This window comes from Nematolebias whitei, chromosome 7 (genome assembly GCF_014905685.2).
Source record: "Nematolebias whitei isolate Nwh7 chromosome 7, NemWhi1, whole genome shotgun sequence".
NCBI lineage: Eukaryota > Metazoa > Chordata > Actinopteri > Cyprinodontiformes > Rivulidae > Nematolebias > Nematolebias whitei.
In genome coordinates, this window is record NC_056504.1 from 42,458,880 (window position 1) to 42,474,066 (window position 15,187).

General features: G+C 40.9%; 3 protein-coding genes across 5 annotated transcripts; 1 reads left to right on the plus strand and 2 right to left on the minus strand.

Moving 5' to 3' along the window:
• Positions 1-1,520: 1,520 nt before the first annotated feature.
• si:dkey-28n18.9 (sorting nexin-5) lies at positions 1,521-8,961 on the minus strand. Its single transcript, XM_037679884.1, has 14 exons — positions 8,956-8,961; positions 8,731-8,841; positions 8,522-8,629; positions 6,940-7,000; positions 6,719-6,843; positions 4,921-5,004; positions 4,766-4,840; positions 4,646-4,676; positions 4,472-4,559; positions 2,368-2,407; positions 2,209-2,295; positions 2,019-2,108; positions 1,821-1,886; positions 1,521-1,711 (listed from the first exon to the last, which is right to left on the minus strand). Exons 1-14 carry the CDS (start codon positions 8,959-8,961, stop codon positions 1,574-1,576), a joined length of 1,110 nt encoding a protein of 369 aa, XP_037535812.1. The 3' UTR covers positions 1,521-1,573.
• A 502-nt stretch (positions 8,962-9,463) lies between these two features.
• LOC119412579 (dnaJ homolog subfamily B member 9) lies at positions 9,464-11,096 on the minus strand. Of its 3 annotated transcripts, none has more exons than XM_037679605.1 (3): positions 11,061-11,096; positions 9,924-10,164; positions 9,464-9,762 (listed from the first exon to the last, which is right to left on the minus strand). In XM_037679605.1, the coding sequence occupies exons 2-3, from the start codon at positions 10,153-10,155 to the stop codon at positions 9,464-9,466; spliced, it is 531 nt and encodes a 176-aa protein (XP_037535533.1). In that variant the 5' UTR covers positions 10,156-10,164; positions 11,061-11,096. The 3 variants fall into 3 exon arrangements, with proteins under 3 accessions (XP_037535533.1, XP_037535534.1, XP_037535532.1); XM_037679606.1 differs by lacking the exon at positions 11,061-11,096 and adding an exon at positions 10,914-10,935; XM_037679604.1 differs by lacking the exon at positions 11,061-11,096 and adding an exon at positions 10,391-10,448.
• Positions 10,557-14,864, plus strand: zc3h10 (zinc finger CCCH-type containing 10). The gene is made up of 3 exons (XM_037679603.1): positions 10,557-10,679; positions 11,629-12,895; positions 13,968-14,864. The coding sequence occupies exons 2-3, from the start codon at positions 11,756-11,758 to the stop codon at positions 14,478-14,480; spliced, it is 1,653 nt and encodes a 550-aa protein (XP_037535531.1). The 5' UTR covers positions 10,557-10,679; positions 11,629-11,755; the 3' UTR covers positions 14,481-14,864.
• The last annotated feature ends 323 nt before the right edge of the window (positions 14,865-15,187 follow it).

Genomic DNA, 15,187 nt, shown 5'->3' on the forward strand with positions numbered 1-15,187 from the left:
TGTGTGTGTGTGTGTGTGTGTGTGTGTGTGTGTGTGTGTGTGTGTGTGTGTGTGTGTGTGCCTAAATCAAAAATGAAATGATACAGCTGTCTGGTTCCTGCATTAAAAAAAAAAAACTAAAACAGTTTACTCTAAAATATCTTTTAGTAAAACACAAAGATACGACAAATTTCATCTCAACTGAAAATCAAACAACCAGAAGCTTTTCTTAAAAAAACACCAGAACCAGACTGCTGCAACATTTAAATAATAAACTGATGACACTAAAAAACTAAAAGTAACAAGAAATATGGTGAAACAAAGCCTGATAAGGCAAAGTCCACTCCAGGTTGTCAGCATCCATGCACAACATGCCTTGTGTATTTCATGAAGTAATACTCACCACCATGTATTTATGTACCATTGAATCTTGAATCACTACTGTACTTTCCGCCATACACGTAGTTTCGCCATATAGGTCGCTTCGCCATATAGGTCGCTTCGCCATATAAGTCACATGTATTATGGTCACCGCTGACCACTCAGAAATGTGGGCCGTGTTGTGCCAAAAATCGATTGGCTGCCAAATGGCGGCCGCGGGAGCGTGCACGGGAGGACTTTAACCAGAATTTAACAAGATTAACGCTTAAAAACAATTGTTTGTGTGCTCAAAATTATAGCAAAGGTGTGTCTCAGTTGAACTTTTCCTTATGCACTTTGACGGTCAAATCAGCTGCATTTCAAAAATCGATTTGTGATAGCTGGAGCACGCAGAGGGAGGCCTTGCTGTGCATTTCTTCAAAATTTAACAAGATAACAGCATAAAAACAATTATCCGTTTGCTCGACATTATAGTAAAGTTGTGTCTCAGTTGATCTTTTACTTAATAAATGCACTTTGATGGTCAAATCAGCTGCATTTCACCTGGGCAGCGTGGCAAAATGCAGCTGATTGGACGTTTGCTCCAGGAGTTCCGGAGCGAGACCACGGTGACTTGGTATGGCAAGCCAAGTGTCTCATTAATATTCACTTTTAATTATTAATGAGACACTTGGCTTGCCATACTGCTCGAGGGCTCTCTAGGGCTGCAAATGGTAATGTTTAATATTTTTCATGTCAGAATGAATGGAATTGTCAGATCTCAGCCAAAAATGTGGTCATAAATACGGGGATAAAAATGTATATTAGTCACTTCAGTGTATAAGACGCAGGACTTGCAAATTTATGCAAAAAGTTGTGACTTATATGGCGAAAAATACAGTAAATCCAACTGTTCGTTCGTTAATCTGGTCCAATCGAAACGCTTTATCGCCACTCAAAGAGCTATCTGATACAGGTAAGACACCAATAACTTTTCCACAGAACCTCACTTTAAAAGATCTAATCACTTTAAGGTAACAAACATAAGAATAATGTTTGATGTACTTAGATGTTTGCCCAGTAGTCGTTAATGTTTGGGTGTTCTTTTATACGAAGCTTCAGTTTGTTGTATTTAGAACAAATAAACCCACAGCAGCAACGCTGGTCTTTACTCGTGGTGTGTTTGGAGGTACTGAGGACACTTTTAAGTGTACGTTGAGTTCTACGGAGGTCACTAAACCATGGCTTTAAAGGCTTGCAGGTGGTGGCTGAAAATGTCTGCACTTTCTTTGGCTGTAACGAGCTGCTTTTCACACCACTGAACCAGGCTCTTCTGCATCATGTCCACACGTGTCTGCTCAAACTGCACAATCTGCAGGAAGACAAAAATGTTCCATGACCGTCACCGTGTGCAGGGCCTGCATGTAAACAATAATAATCTATTGACAGACATGAACAAAGGGACGTTTTGAATGATTTACCTCTTGTTTTGCAACTTGACAAATCTGCTGAAACTCTGCCTCTGCTGCTTTCTTCACCTCCTCCATCTGAAAAACATGGATCATGTAAATATTCATCAGAATGACTAAACAGACTAAATGTTTCCTCTTCAAGCTGAGCTCCACCAGCAGCTTGTTGCTGCCCCCTGCTGCTCACATGCTGCATGTGCATCTACTCACAGCAGCTTTCTTAACAGGTTTGGCCTTCTCCACATTCTTTCTGGCATTCTCCAGTTCCACCATTTTACAGGTCCTCCTGAAGAGCATTTCCTACAATGCACCAAAAAAAAAAGGCACATTAATTAATACTGATCACAGATTTCAGACTTGTACGGCGGCTGTTAGATAAATTGGACATGGAGCAACAAACTTTTTCTGCCTCTTGGTAGCGCGAGTGCAGGTCCAGGCCGAGGCCAAGAGTGTTCATGTCGTTCACAGCGAAACTCCTCGTGCTCTTCTGCTCAAACACATTATTAGGCGTGAAAGTGATGAACAGCTGAGTGAAGTCTCATAAAAAGGACAAACATACCTTCATAGAATCAAATACTTCTGACAGCTGAGCACAAACCCTGCAAAAAAAGGGAAACATTAGTTTGAAACTAAAGTTGTAACAACAGATTGTGTAGTTATTTATCAGATGTTTAGGAACCAGAGGAACATTTTCATGTTTCTCACAATTAAATGTGGTGTTTTTTGTCTTTGTTGTGTGTGTGTGGGGGGGGATCTGGCCTTTTTAGCTCCTACTTCAGAGCTTTCGGAGCAAGAGGTAACCAAGTCAGTAAATATTTAATCATCTATCAGATTTCATAAGAACAAGTGTAGCTCAAAGTGCTTCACATAAACGCCGCAAATTGATGAAAAACAAGATAATTAGAACGTTTTCACCAGAAAATGAAAGTAAAGTCAACATAAAACAACTAAAGTGGCTAAAATAGGCAGACGAAGGAATAAAAAAAAGAATCGTGGCTGTTTGAAACTTTCATTATAGCCTAAGAATTAAGGCACGACAATAGTTTTTAATCTTTCTTGTGGAAGTAATTAGTGATCTAACTTCTCTAATATCAGTAAATAAAGATTTCAAAGCTTCGGGGCGATCTTGATGAATGCTGAACCTCCATTTCTCCTTCAGCTGTTCTGTGAAACTCCGTAAACAGGCAGTGTGGGCGGTGTGTGTGTGTGTGTAAAGTAACTTTGTCCTTCATTTTTAAGAGCTTTGGTTGCTCTTTAAAATCGGCTCTAAAAACGACAGGGAGTCGGTGCAGGACAGCTAAAACTGGGATAATGTGCTCTATCGCCTCTTAGTTTGGTTTAGTGGCCTCGCTGCAGAACTTCCAGTAAGCTGCAGTCTAACTGTGGTTCCTTTAAAAAGAAATAAAAAGTATTTTACAGTATTCAAGTCGGTTTGAAGCAAAGGCAGGAGGTTTTCAATCCAGAGAACGCCAGAACTTAAACTATATTGATAAAGGATAAACATCAGTGGAGATTTCAGCCAATAAACAGCGACTTTAAAAGAGAGAGAGCGTTAAAAGATATTTTTAAGTACAGAGCCAGTGCTTCAAGATCATCTTATGATGAGGAGGAACAGAGTTTCAGTAGTTTGGGTTGAACTTTGTACAAAATATGAAGGGTTTTAGTCTAAACATGTTCAAAATGGAGTCTACTAACATGAAATACAGTAGTCAGTGCACTAAAAATACTTTTACTAAATATAAAAACGCTCAGTTAAAGTTTTAGTTGGGGGCTGAGATGGGGCAGCTGAATTGGGACCAGAAAGTCGCAGTTGGACTCCCAGTCATTCCCACATGTCGTGGTGTCTCTGAGCCTCCCCAATTGCTCCCCGGGTGCTCACATAGCTGCCCACTGCTCCACCTGTACCTCAGGTGTGATGGGTCAAAAGCAGAGAAGTACTGGTAATTTCACCATGGTATGGGAACAACGATGATGATCTCAGACTTCCCTTAAACTGTGTCAAGGTAATGTGTATTATTTGCACTCATCATGCCCCAAACTTTTCTGTTCATTCTTTTCTCATACGTTACTGTTCTGTGATGTGAATGAATGATAGACAGAGACTGTCTTAAGGAGTCCTTGACTCAGATTCCCTCTGTCCTGCTGCAGCTGAGTGATGAAAGCCAGACAGGGTGGGAGGAGCTGAGGGTTGTCGCTGGAGTTAAATCCACAAAAGTAACTTTTTCAGTTCAGGAAGTTAGAACAGTCTGCGTTTCAGACGACCTTAGATAAATCTGAGGAACTACACCTTGGTCTGGAAATCTCCTTTTTTCCACGACAACTGAACACAAGATATATTTGTTTTCAGGGAGATAAATGGTCCACAAAATATTCAAATCAACTTAAAGAAAGTTTGAGCCGAATGTATGAATTTCTTTGAAATGAATCTAAACAAGTCTTGCAGTATAGGTGGTAAACTGTGTTTCAGATCTGTCATCTATTGAAAACAACCAAAAACACAATAAAGGCCCTGAACTGTTCTGAACTGCAGCGATTTGTCTCCTGAGTTCAATATATTTAAAACATTTTTCACTTTTGTATTCCATTTTATGCTGCTTTCCTTGAAAAACCTATTTTAAATTTTAAAAATTGGATCTAAATTGCATGAAGAAACGTTGACTCACCTGGTAAAAGCCTTTTTTTCAGGATCTTCTCCCTGTTCCACACAGAGATGAAGCGCAGCTGAGAAGTGCCCGCACGCCGTGGAGATTTCTGCCCACGAACAGAGACTTTCATGTCGGTGAGGCAGAACAACGTTAATGCGCTGAATTCTTTCAGGTAGAAAAGAGGCGTCTTACTTTGTTCAGCTAGCACCACGTCGAGAAATTTCTGCAAAAAAAAAAAAAAAGCAAGAAAAAGCAACATTTCTGAATCGTATGTGTCCGAGCAAACAGAGAGGAGGACAAATGGAGACACACCTCAGCTGCAGCCCTGGTGGATCCGGTCAACAGAAGGTTCAGGTCCCGTTCAGTTTGAAAGAACTCATCCACATCCTGCAGGCAAATTCATCACAGCTTTAAGACCATCCTGACATCCAGGTTAGAATGAAACTGTAGGAGTCCCGGCTCAGCACCTTGTGGCCCTCCTTTCTCTTCTCCTCCACAGCTTGGCTCAGTCGATTGAAAATGGTTTTCTTGATCTTCTGTCTGCCTGGAGGCTGGACACACAAATCAGGTTTTACATTCAATTACTTCATATTAAATGCTGTTTGTTAACATTTAGACATTTATGGGAGCTGACTCAAACAAAGACGCTCCTTTATTGTATTATTAAAACACAAGAACTCAATAAAAGCTGTCGCACGAGGTGCAACTCATCCAAACAGGATGTTTGTCTTCTTCTCTTCGTGACATAAAACACACCGAACGACAAACTGTCTCTAACACAGTCTTGTTTGCTTTGGGTTTTGTTTTCCAAGTTTGGACGTCAGATTCTCGTAATGTTCTCTAGATGTCCTCAGTTGTCCTCGTTAACGTCACCTCGTCATGCTCACTTCCTGCGCTGCTGCTGGTCAGGCTTCGTTATGTCCTCTCGACTTCCTACACTTTTGTTTTAGTTAATAAAGTCCTTTCCTGAATCCTGAATTTTGCAGCTTTTGGGCCCGGTCAGCAGTCGTTGTGACACACTGTGCATCTACACATTCTGTACAGAACACTTTAGCTGCTTCATGCCAAAAGCAGGAAAGTTCCTTGAAGGAACATGTTGCCCTCCACTTGTCATGCCAGAGATCTTCTTATAAAACATGGCTCGTATGTGTTGTAAAAGGACTTTCAGCTGCTCAGATTTTAACTCAATATTTGTAAAACTGTCGGGACTTTAGCTTTTTTTTTGTTGTTGCTTGTTTTCTAAGACTAGTTAGCTGTGGTGGCCATCTTGAATTAGGTTGACTCCAAAGTCCAATAATGGTCAGTCATGTCATCTGGACAGTTTCTTTTTTTTTTTTTTTTTTTTTTTTTTTGTGGAAAGCCGTTTCACCCTCTATCCAGAGGGCTTCATCAGTCTGAGGAGTCCCAAGTAAACTGTTTTCCCCACTAACCAGTACACTCCTTTAGTGGACCAACCAGTTTGCTGGTGATAAGATGGTTTCTGGGGACTGTCCTGTCCCCCGTCGACTCCTCCCAGGTAGGCAGCCACAGCCAAAGTGATTCAAGACAACAAAGTTCATGCTCAGTCATCCAGGTACAAAATCCAGTAATGGTCAGTCAGGTCGTCTGGACAGTTTCTTTATTTTTTGTGGAAAGATGCTTCGCCCTCTATCCAGACGGGGGACAGGGCAGCCCCCAGAAACCATCTTATCACCAGCAAACTGGTTGGTCCACTAAAGGAGTGCACTGCTTAGTGGGGAAAACAGTTTACTTGGGACTCCTCAGACTGACGAAGCCCTCTGGATAGAGGGCGAAACGTCTTTCCACCAAAAAAAAAAAAAAAAAAAAAGAAACTGTCCAGATGACTTGAATGACTATTATTGGACTTTGTACCTGGATGATTGAGCATGAGCTCTGATGTTAACTCCAAAGATTAATCAGCAGCAGATGTACATTCAGTATCGACTTTCTGCAAGTTTCATTGAAATTCGTCAATTGGCTCATGAGATATTTTGCTAACTGATGGACCAAAACATAAAAACATTATTGTTCGTGTTCACCTTTTGGTAGCAGGTGATAATAAAAGTAAAATAAAAATAAAATAATGTTTTATTTCAGCTCCCATCTGTTTTTTAATAGCACCATTTTGGTCACATGACAGACTCGCCTTTAAGGCTCTTTTGGTGAATGTTTAAGCTTTTATTGCAAGTCTCTGTCATGAAAAGGGATCCCATTAAACTCTAACTTGCTGCAGTTCACTGAGGCTGAAACTGGGAGGAAACCTACATCTGAACTCGTCAGGAAGACCTCCACAGCTTGGTTTGTGCTGAGGACGCTGTGATTCGAAACCTGCCTCAGGAAAGTCTCCAGCGCCCTGCAGTACGGCTGCCACTCGCCCAAAGCCAGGAATCCTGCAGAGAAATCGACCACATGCAGCACACAAGTTCTAAAACACAGCTCGGCTTGAAAAAGTTGTTTTTATGTTTTCTGCTCCTGTCTTCACTCACCCAGCTGTTTCATGACCTTGGCAGACGCATTCACGTGAGGCCTCGTGGGAAGAGGGGGAAACTTAAAAAGAGGCAGAGAGCAACATTTTACTTCACTGCACCACAAAAGATACTACCATATTTTCTGGTGTATATATATCACAGTTTTATGCATAGATTTGTCAGTCCTGCGACTTATATACGTTTTTTTTTTCCATATTCATAGCAATTTGTGACTGATGCTTTAAATTTCGAAGAACTGCAACAGCAAGTCCTCCCGTGCACGCTCGCCTCACTCGCTTTATGCACTTTGGTAAGAGTTCCTGTTTTAAATGAGCTATACAAATAAATTTCACTTGACTTGACTCAGCTGGTGCAGGCGGAGGAACGCTGGAGAGCTTGCGACTCTAGCCGCGATGGTTGGATGGATGGCGCTGCACCGCCCAGGCGAAATGAAGCTGTTTTGAGCATTAAATAAATGCATAATAAACACGACGGGTCAGCAGTGACACATAATAAATGTGACTTATACGCCGAAGTGACTTATATATGTTTTTTCTCTCTTCGTGGTGATTTTTTTGACTGATGCGACTTATACGCCGGAAAATACGGTAGTTTTGAAATGCACACCAACACTACACGTATGTGACACAGTCCTGTCACAGTATAAGTAAACATGATGCAGATCCTAAAAATCAGCAACAAAATTCAAACATATTCTAAGATTCAACTTCATTTTCTTCATGTCTGGACTTTTTAGAACCAGAGTCCTTCCTAGATACAAAAAGGAGGACGTAAGGGAGGGGAAGAAAAAAACAGAAACCAATGAAAACATAAATGTGTGACAGTGTTAATAAATGTAGCCATTCTTTTGTTTTAAATTGAGAAATTTTAATTTTCCCTATTTCTGCTTTTTGGATGCATTTACCTTTTCATTTTACTTTACTTTAAGTAAACGTTTGACCAAAGTACATCAGGTTTGCAGCTCAACAGCAGCTTTTCTCTGAAGGTTTTTAACACTGGTCAGCTGCTTTTAGCCACGCCCATCTTTTTGAGGGCCTCTTTCTTTATGAATACCAAAACACATTTTGTAAAGAAAAGAGTAAACAAGTATTTTCAGCTTTTAAAGGTGACATTTCACAGACGTTTGCCATTTTGTTATTTTCCTAGAAAAATAACTTAAAGTGGAGGGAAGCATTTTTAAATATCCATCCATCAATCTTTTTAAATACTAGAACAAATAAAACAAAAAGAAGTCCCTTTGTATGTTTAATGCATTTTTTTTTTCATTTTCATTTAGTTTGTTTGTGGGGTTTAAGGTAATAGGAGGGATTTCAGAACTAAAAGTTTCCTCAAAAAGAGTTTAACAATCAAACAAAACAGGAGTATCTGTCATTAGTAAAAGTCCAGTTTCTTTTCATTTCTGACACGAGCACACAGTTTTACACTGGTTAAGTTACAAGTAAATAAAGATGAACACGCATCCCAAAATTTCTACAAACTATGATTTTAATTGAATTATTGTCAGAAAATATTGCCCCGTCTATGTTTACCAGGCAAATAACTGTGCGGTTTGTATATCAATGCATAAAAATATCCTTACTATGACTCCCTGTATCCCAGGTACATCGTCCTGAGTGAACAGGTGCTGCTGCAGCCATTCGAAGTCGTCATAGGTCCGGTCCACATGGTACTCTCCTGTCCCAGACAGCTGGAACGCACCACAGAGGCAACAAGTCATCTTAGCCTCATTGTCATTCATACATTATCAGGACATGATCTTTGGAGCAAGAAAACAAATTATTTTCACACCTTTTGAGAAACAATGATAAAGGTAAGAGCGTCCCCGTCTTGCAGCGCCTCTGTAACTTTGATGGAGTCCCCGTGGACCGTCAGAACTGAAGACACGTCGTTTACCTCTTCCTGCAAGAAAAAAAGCAACATATGCAAAACCGGCAGAAGATAAATTCCTATTAATACAACGAGTTCAGTGAAGGTCACATGACACTTTCAGAAACAACTATCAGGTGAACTTACCATCATTGTCAAGCCCACAGGACTTTGTGTTCAGCTTTTACAAAAAAACGCTTCAGTCTGCTTTTATCTCAATAAAGGCACAAAACTTGGAGAAGACTTTGTTTCTGCTGGTTTTAGTCCAAGCTTCAGCTGCTGAGAAGGCACAGGATATCCTCTGGGTCAAAGTGCACAGTGGCCCTGAGAGACATGAGCCGAGTCAAACTGTGCCCAATCTAAAGTGCTGGCGCAGGGAAATAGAGGAGATGAGTAAAAGGTCTGTTAGTCTGTAAATGTGGAGCTTCGGACACACCCACACCGAAAAAAATACCGTAACGGTCCACTCACTTATCTGGCTGTCAGCTCTGCAACGTTCTAACCACTGGATTTACAAGCTCTCGTAAAAAAAAAAAAAAACTCAGAAAAACAAGTTTTCCAAAGTCATCTCACCGTGACTTGAAAATGAACACAACATACAGTTTGATTAAAAATGGTTTATTATCAACGTAACCATAAACCGGAATACAGGATGCTAGTAGTAGTAAACGTCCTCATCTTCAAATATATCTTCCCAAAAAAAATTGCCGTTTGGTGCCTCGAAACTGTAACGCTGATGCTGAGCGTTCTCCGGAAGGAAGCGCCACTGGAAGTGTGACTCATCCACAACAAAGCTCTCGTCGAAGCCATGGAAGAAGTCTGAGAAACTGAAGTGGAAGTTTGTCTGAGGTTCATCATCTTCGGGGTCGAAAGAGGCCTCGGTTTCTAGGTAAGCTTCATGGCCCACCAGGTCATACAGCCTCCTTTTCTGCTTGTCTGAGAGCACGGCGTAGGCTGGTGAAAAGGAAAAAAGAAGAGGGACAAATGAAAGAAGAGCTCATTAACTGGATTCAAGATGTAGATAATTATAAAACCTGTAGTGAAATTAAAAACATAATTAATTTTGCTTTTGTAAAATACACCTGTAAATGCAAAAGAAAACGGTTTATCATCACCTTCAGCAATCTCCCTGAAAGTTGTCTCTGCATGTGTGCTCTTGTTCTTATCCGGGTGGTACTTCACTGCCAGGCTGCGAAAAGCCTTTTTTATCTGGCTGTCCGTGGCTGCTGGATCAACATGAAGAGTTTCATAGTAATTTTTACAAGTTTCTGAGGCTGAGGCAGGATGAACTTCTGCTGTGAGGCAAAGCAACAGGACCACACAGACTTGCATCCAGAGGAAACCCATGTTGAGCTCCTGAAACACAAAGGAGAACTCAGATGTTTATCTTGAAGCCAACAGCTGCTGCTTTTGACACCTTATTTGGATATTCAAACAAATCTACACATCAGCAGACTTGTTTTAAAGCCCTGCTCCAACTCACCAGCGTACACAAATAGCTTTAAAAGCAAATAAAGTATTGGAGACTTGATTCGCAGTTGCAGCTTTATGTTTTGTCGTGTATATATGTATATTTTCTTACCAGTGTCAATTATTTCCTTGTTAAAAGCGTGCACCGAGCGAGCAGGTGAGTTGTTTCCAAATTTCACCACTAGAGGGCGTTAGACAACAATCTGAGTAAACCGTAGAAGAAGAAAGCCGTCTTCTTCGTTGGTGCTAAAGATGTATCAAAGATGGTAAACAACGCTGGGGCCTTGAAGTGTTCCCGAAAACAACACAAGCCTCCTGTTAGCTAAATAGTTTTGTAGTCATTTCATATAACCCGCAAAAACGATTATTCGACTATGAACAGCAGACTTTTTCTATTTATGGTAAGATTAAATAAAAAATGATCATTATTGTGTGTGTTTTTTTTGCCAGGTCAGACGACGTTTGTTAGCGATCATTAGCTCTGCTAGCGAGACAGGTAGTCGCACCTCTACGGACTTTTAATAGTTTGTGAAATATCTACCAACACAAAACGCGTAAATTTAATCAGATATTTTATTTATGTTTAACCAAAGTAATCACATCTGTTCATCAGTAATAACAAAGGTGCTACTTACTTGGAGGTTTTCTCACACGTGCGTTCAATTTTAGCCTAATTGTCTAGTTGATTTTCCAGGCTTTTTTAATTTTATTTATAACTATTAACATTTATTATTATCGGCTTTAAAAGCTCTAAAATAATAATAATAATAAAGACTCCTTACTTTTAGTAACTTCTTTCAAATTTACAATGGATCTGCAGCAGTCTTGACGGATTAGAGAGATCTTCCTAGCTGTTGTCTTCCTACTGGCTTTCTGTATAATGTAGGATAAAATTTAAGATTTTTCTTATCACCTGTGTACTCAATGATGACACTGCAGTTTATCTTAAAGTTCTAATTGTGCTCGATAGCAGCACAAGAAGTTTTTGTTGTGAGAGAGCACGTATGATAAATACTTCCAAGTCCAGAAATGAAGACAGTTGTTTTTAGTTTCCAAGGTCCTGTGTTGTAGAACTAGTTTGCAGTCAGTGCTGCAAGCTTAGACATTCTTTTGTCTTTCAAGTTAAACTGAAAATTTACCCTTCAAAAATTCAAATATCATTTTTATTGTCATTTGCATGAATTTTTGCAAGTGAGTGTTATTCAGGTAATCTCGTTTATTTTTATTTATATATTGTTTTTACTTTGTAGGCCTTTAGTTAGATTTTTTGTGAAGAACTTTGAAATCTATCAGTGTTGTTTAAATTAAGGTCAAGTTAACATGCATTGTTTATAAATTTTTGTCTTGCAGATCTGTTGGCGGTGAATTGCATTACTTCAAGGAAAACCAACAACAAAGAAGCAATCTATGGCATCCTGACCTGTATATGCACACATACACATGAGTGCTGATTTCTCTCTGAGCTGGGCCCGGCGCCATGCCTGACCGGGACAGTTCCTACCTGTCAGGTAGTGGTGGGAGTGGTGGCAGTCTGGTTGAGGAAGGAGGACCTGGGTCTGGTTTATCAGGGAGTTCAGCAGACGGCCGTGGAGGCTCTGGCACAGGTGTTGGGGGAAACGTCTATGGATCAGGAGGCATGGGTGGAGCAGGGGTGCCCGGAAACAGCAATGGATTTGGGAACAGCAGTGGTGGGGGGCAAAGTATGGGACTGGCTTTGGATGGCATCTGCAGGGACTTCATACGCAACGTCTGCAAGAGAGGGAAGCGATGCCGCTTTAGACACCCAGACTTTAATGATGTTCCAGACTTGGGAGTGCAAAAGAACGAGTTTATCTTCTGTCATGACTACCAGAATAAGGAGTGCATGCGCTCCACCTGCCGCTTTGTTCATGGATCTAAAGAGGATGAGGACTATTACAAGAAAACGGGGGCGTTGCCCCCCAGACTGAGAGGAAGAGTCGCAGCACGACTTGGCCTCTCCCCAATGGATCTCCCTCTCAGCCGTGGGGAGGTTCCAATCTGCAGAGACTTCCTGAAGGGGGAGTGCCTGAGAGGCAATAAATGTAAATTTCGCCATGTCCAAAAAGACTACGAATATGAGTCTTCAAGGGTTGGTGTGGGCAGTGTCGTGGGGCAGGGTGCCAGTGGGATGGTGAATGCAGGGGGAGGTATAGGTGTAGGGGTAGGTGCTTATGGAGGGATGCAAGGACTTGTGGGAGGTGGAGGTAACATGATGGGGACAGGCTGCACTAACCTGGGCGGGTGCAGAGATCCAGGTTTGTCAGCGGTTGGGGGGTTGGGTGGAGGTGGTATGAGTGGTTGTCTGTCCATTGGATCGTCAGGACAACGACGTTATGACAGAACCACGTACTCCTTGTACGACCCCCTGCTCGAGAGTGGCCTGTTTGATGCTGGTTCTCTGGAAGCTTCCATTGACCACACCGCCCTTCAGCTGAAGAGGCGAAGATTGGAGGGCCTTCGTCTGACCGATGGGAGCGGAGCTGGGCACTATGAGTTGGGGGTTCAAGCTACACTCGCACCTCGGCCTCTGGAGTACAGATTCCTCGAGGAAGAAAATTCCCTGCTGAGGAAGAGAGTGGAAGAGTTGAAGAAGCAGGTTAGAAAAAGAACTACAGCTTGACATCCCTTGAAAAATGTTTCCATACACTCTGTCACAAAGGCCTGATTCCCAAAGTTTTTTTCTACTATTTTATTTAAATCCATTTTTTAGATTAAAAAAGTTATCTTTACATAGAACGCTTACAGAAATAAACATATATTGTTTTGAGACCAAATAAATTAGCATTGTGGAGTCCAAACATCCAGCTTTTATTTTTCTTAGACTAAGTTACATATAAGATTAAGTGTTTATAGATCTACAAAAGCCCCAATCCTTGACAGAAGTGGGGTAATATAATAAACAGTTTGCAACTTTTCTTCCAAATTGGGTTTGGATGTTGTGTACTATGTGATTTGACATGTTTTAAAACTTTAATTTCATATTTAATTAAAACCACTTACCTTGTTTTATTGTTTTATCAGAAGCACATGTTTTATCAGATTCGCTCAGGAAATTCACTGTCCATGATTGTCATGAATATTTTGAATTTCATTTGTCTACATATATTTTTTAATACTTGGAGTTCATGTTACTCTGTGGTATAGATAATGTTATTCTCAAAATTTTATTGACGTAACAGTATTTTACCGAGTAACGAACTTCTCACCTGTACTTTTGAAAAACTTAACATTAGCTCTTATCTGAATCATCAGAAAGCATGCATTTAGTTCTTTTCTCTTACTGAGTTTTAATCTAAATATTAAAACAACTACTAATACAGCCGGGGACTACATTTGTTTCTAACTGTTTTATATAGACAATGCAGAGAAATCCAGTTTTAGCAACTTTAAGCTGGGTCTTCAAATTAAGGAATGGATAATCTGTGCCAACGGTAGTGCATAATTGAGATAATGTCAGCAAATTTTCAAGATTTTTCTAAAACTAGAAATTTTATCCAAAACTGCACATTCTAGTGTTTCACAGGTTTAATGGACTCCTTGTTGAGACAGCCAGTAAAAGCACAAGACAAACTTATCTTTCAGTATCTAGTTAGTATTTGATAATGTTCCATGTATTATTTTGCACTGGTCTCATCATTTTTCTAAGTCTGGTTTTATCTGCTCCTCAGGTTTCCAATCTCATCGCCACTAATGAGGTTCTCCTGGAACAAAACGCCCAGTTCCGGAGTCAGGCCAAGGTGATGACGCTGACCTCCACTCCTGCTCCCACTGAACAGAATCTGGCGCCCCCTGTGGGTGCAGTGAGCTCCTACAACCACAGCATCGCTCAGACTCACACCACTCTAAGCAGCGCAGGACTGCAGCCTCGGCCTGTCACTCAGCAAGACCTGGTAGCACCCACGGGTGCCCCTGCTGCACCACCGACTAACGCAGCCCCACCCACAGCGCCCCCACCACACCTCAACCCAGAGATCACTCCTCTCTCAGCTGCCCTCGCGCAGACCATTGCTCAAGGAATGGCACCGCCTGTTTCCATGGCGCAGGTGTCTGTGTCTGTGGCACCAGTGGCCGTGTCCATGACGCAGCCTCTGCCTGGCATTACCATGAGTCACGCCACCACCCCCATGGTGTCGTACCCCATTGCAAGTCAAAGCATGAGGATGACGACCATGCCTCACTGAATAATTGTTAAACTATGGAGTCAGACTTTAATAGACAGTTTTAACATTAAAAGCTTTTTTGACGATTTTGCAGTCAACTGAACAGAGAGAGCCGTGAGATGTGGAAACTTTATTTTTTTCTTATTTGTCCCTAAATCACACCATTGTTTCTTTTTGCACTGTTACAATTATTAGTCTCCTGAACATCAACAGTGATAAAGATCTGTGTGTATCAGTGGGCTCTTTTCACCTCAGAAAGTCAACAAACTCCCATGTGTGAAGTTTCTCGCAGTGTTACAAACTATTCAGCAGGACTGCTGTGTGTCCATGCTTGGGCATAAAAAAATCGTTTGAATCAGTTTGTGTATATATTTTTCTGGGTTGCTTTGTTATAAATTAACTTTGTTACTTGGATCATTAAAAAAAAAAAAGTTGTAGCAACCACTCAACAGAGAATCGTGTATATGCCTTATTTTTACATCAACATATTCACAGTTTAATTCTCAGAGCTCCATCTTACAGTAGATGGAGATCTGCAGGCAAACGTGGTTTCCAAGAGTTGACTGCTTCTAACATCCTGTTGATCCAGTTGTATGGGAGAAGTCACATTGTGCAAACATTAATGTTTCCAGGAGCATTAGAGCTGCACGATTTTCTTTTAAACAACAGCAACCCTGCTGTAGAATAACGGCCTAAATTAAAATCGTGCTTTCTGATATTTAGGATTT

Bases quoted from the DNA above. Each gene is read 5' to 3' on its own strand.
- si:dkey-28n18.9 (XM_037679884.1), bottom strand. The intron at 5,005-6,718 runs GTAGGTTTCCTC...TTGTGTGTCCAG, and splicing joins TCTTCCTGACGAGTTCAGAT to CCTCCAGGCAGACAGAAGAT. The intron at 4,677-4,765 runs GTGTGTCTCCAT...TTTTTTTTGCAG, and splicing joins CCACCAGGGCTGCAGCTGAG to AAATTTCTCGACGTGGTGCT.
- LOC119412579 (XM_037679605.1), bottom strand. From the start codon at position 10,155: ATGGGTTTCCTCTGGATGCAAGTCTGTGTGGTCCTGTTGCTTTGCCTC. The intron at 9,763-9,923 runs GTGATGATAAAC...CCTTTTCACCAG, and splicing joins TTTCAGGGAGATTGCTGAAG to CCTACGCCGTGCTCTCAGAC.
- zc3h10 (XM_037679603.1), top strand. From the start codon at position 11,756: ATGCCTGACCGGGACAGTTCCTACCTGTCAGGTAGTGGTGGGAGTGGT. The intron at 12,896-13,967 runs GTTAGAAAAAGA...TCTGCTCCTCAG, and splicing joins TGGAAGAGTTGAAGAAGCAG to GTTTCCAATCTCATCGCCAC.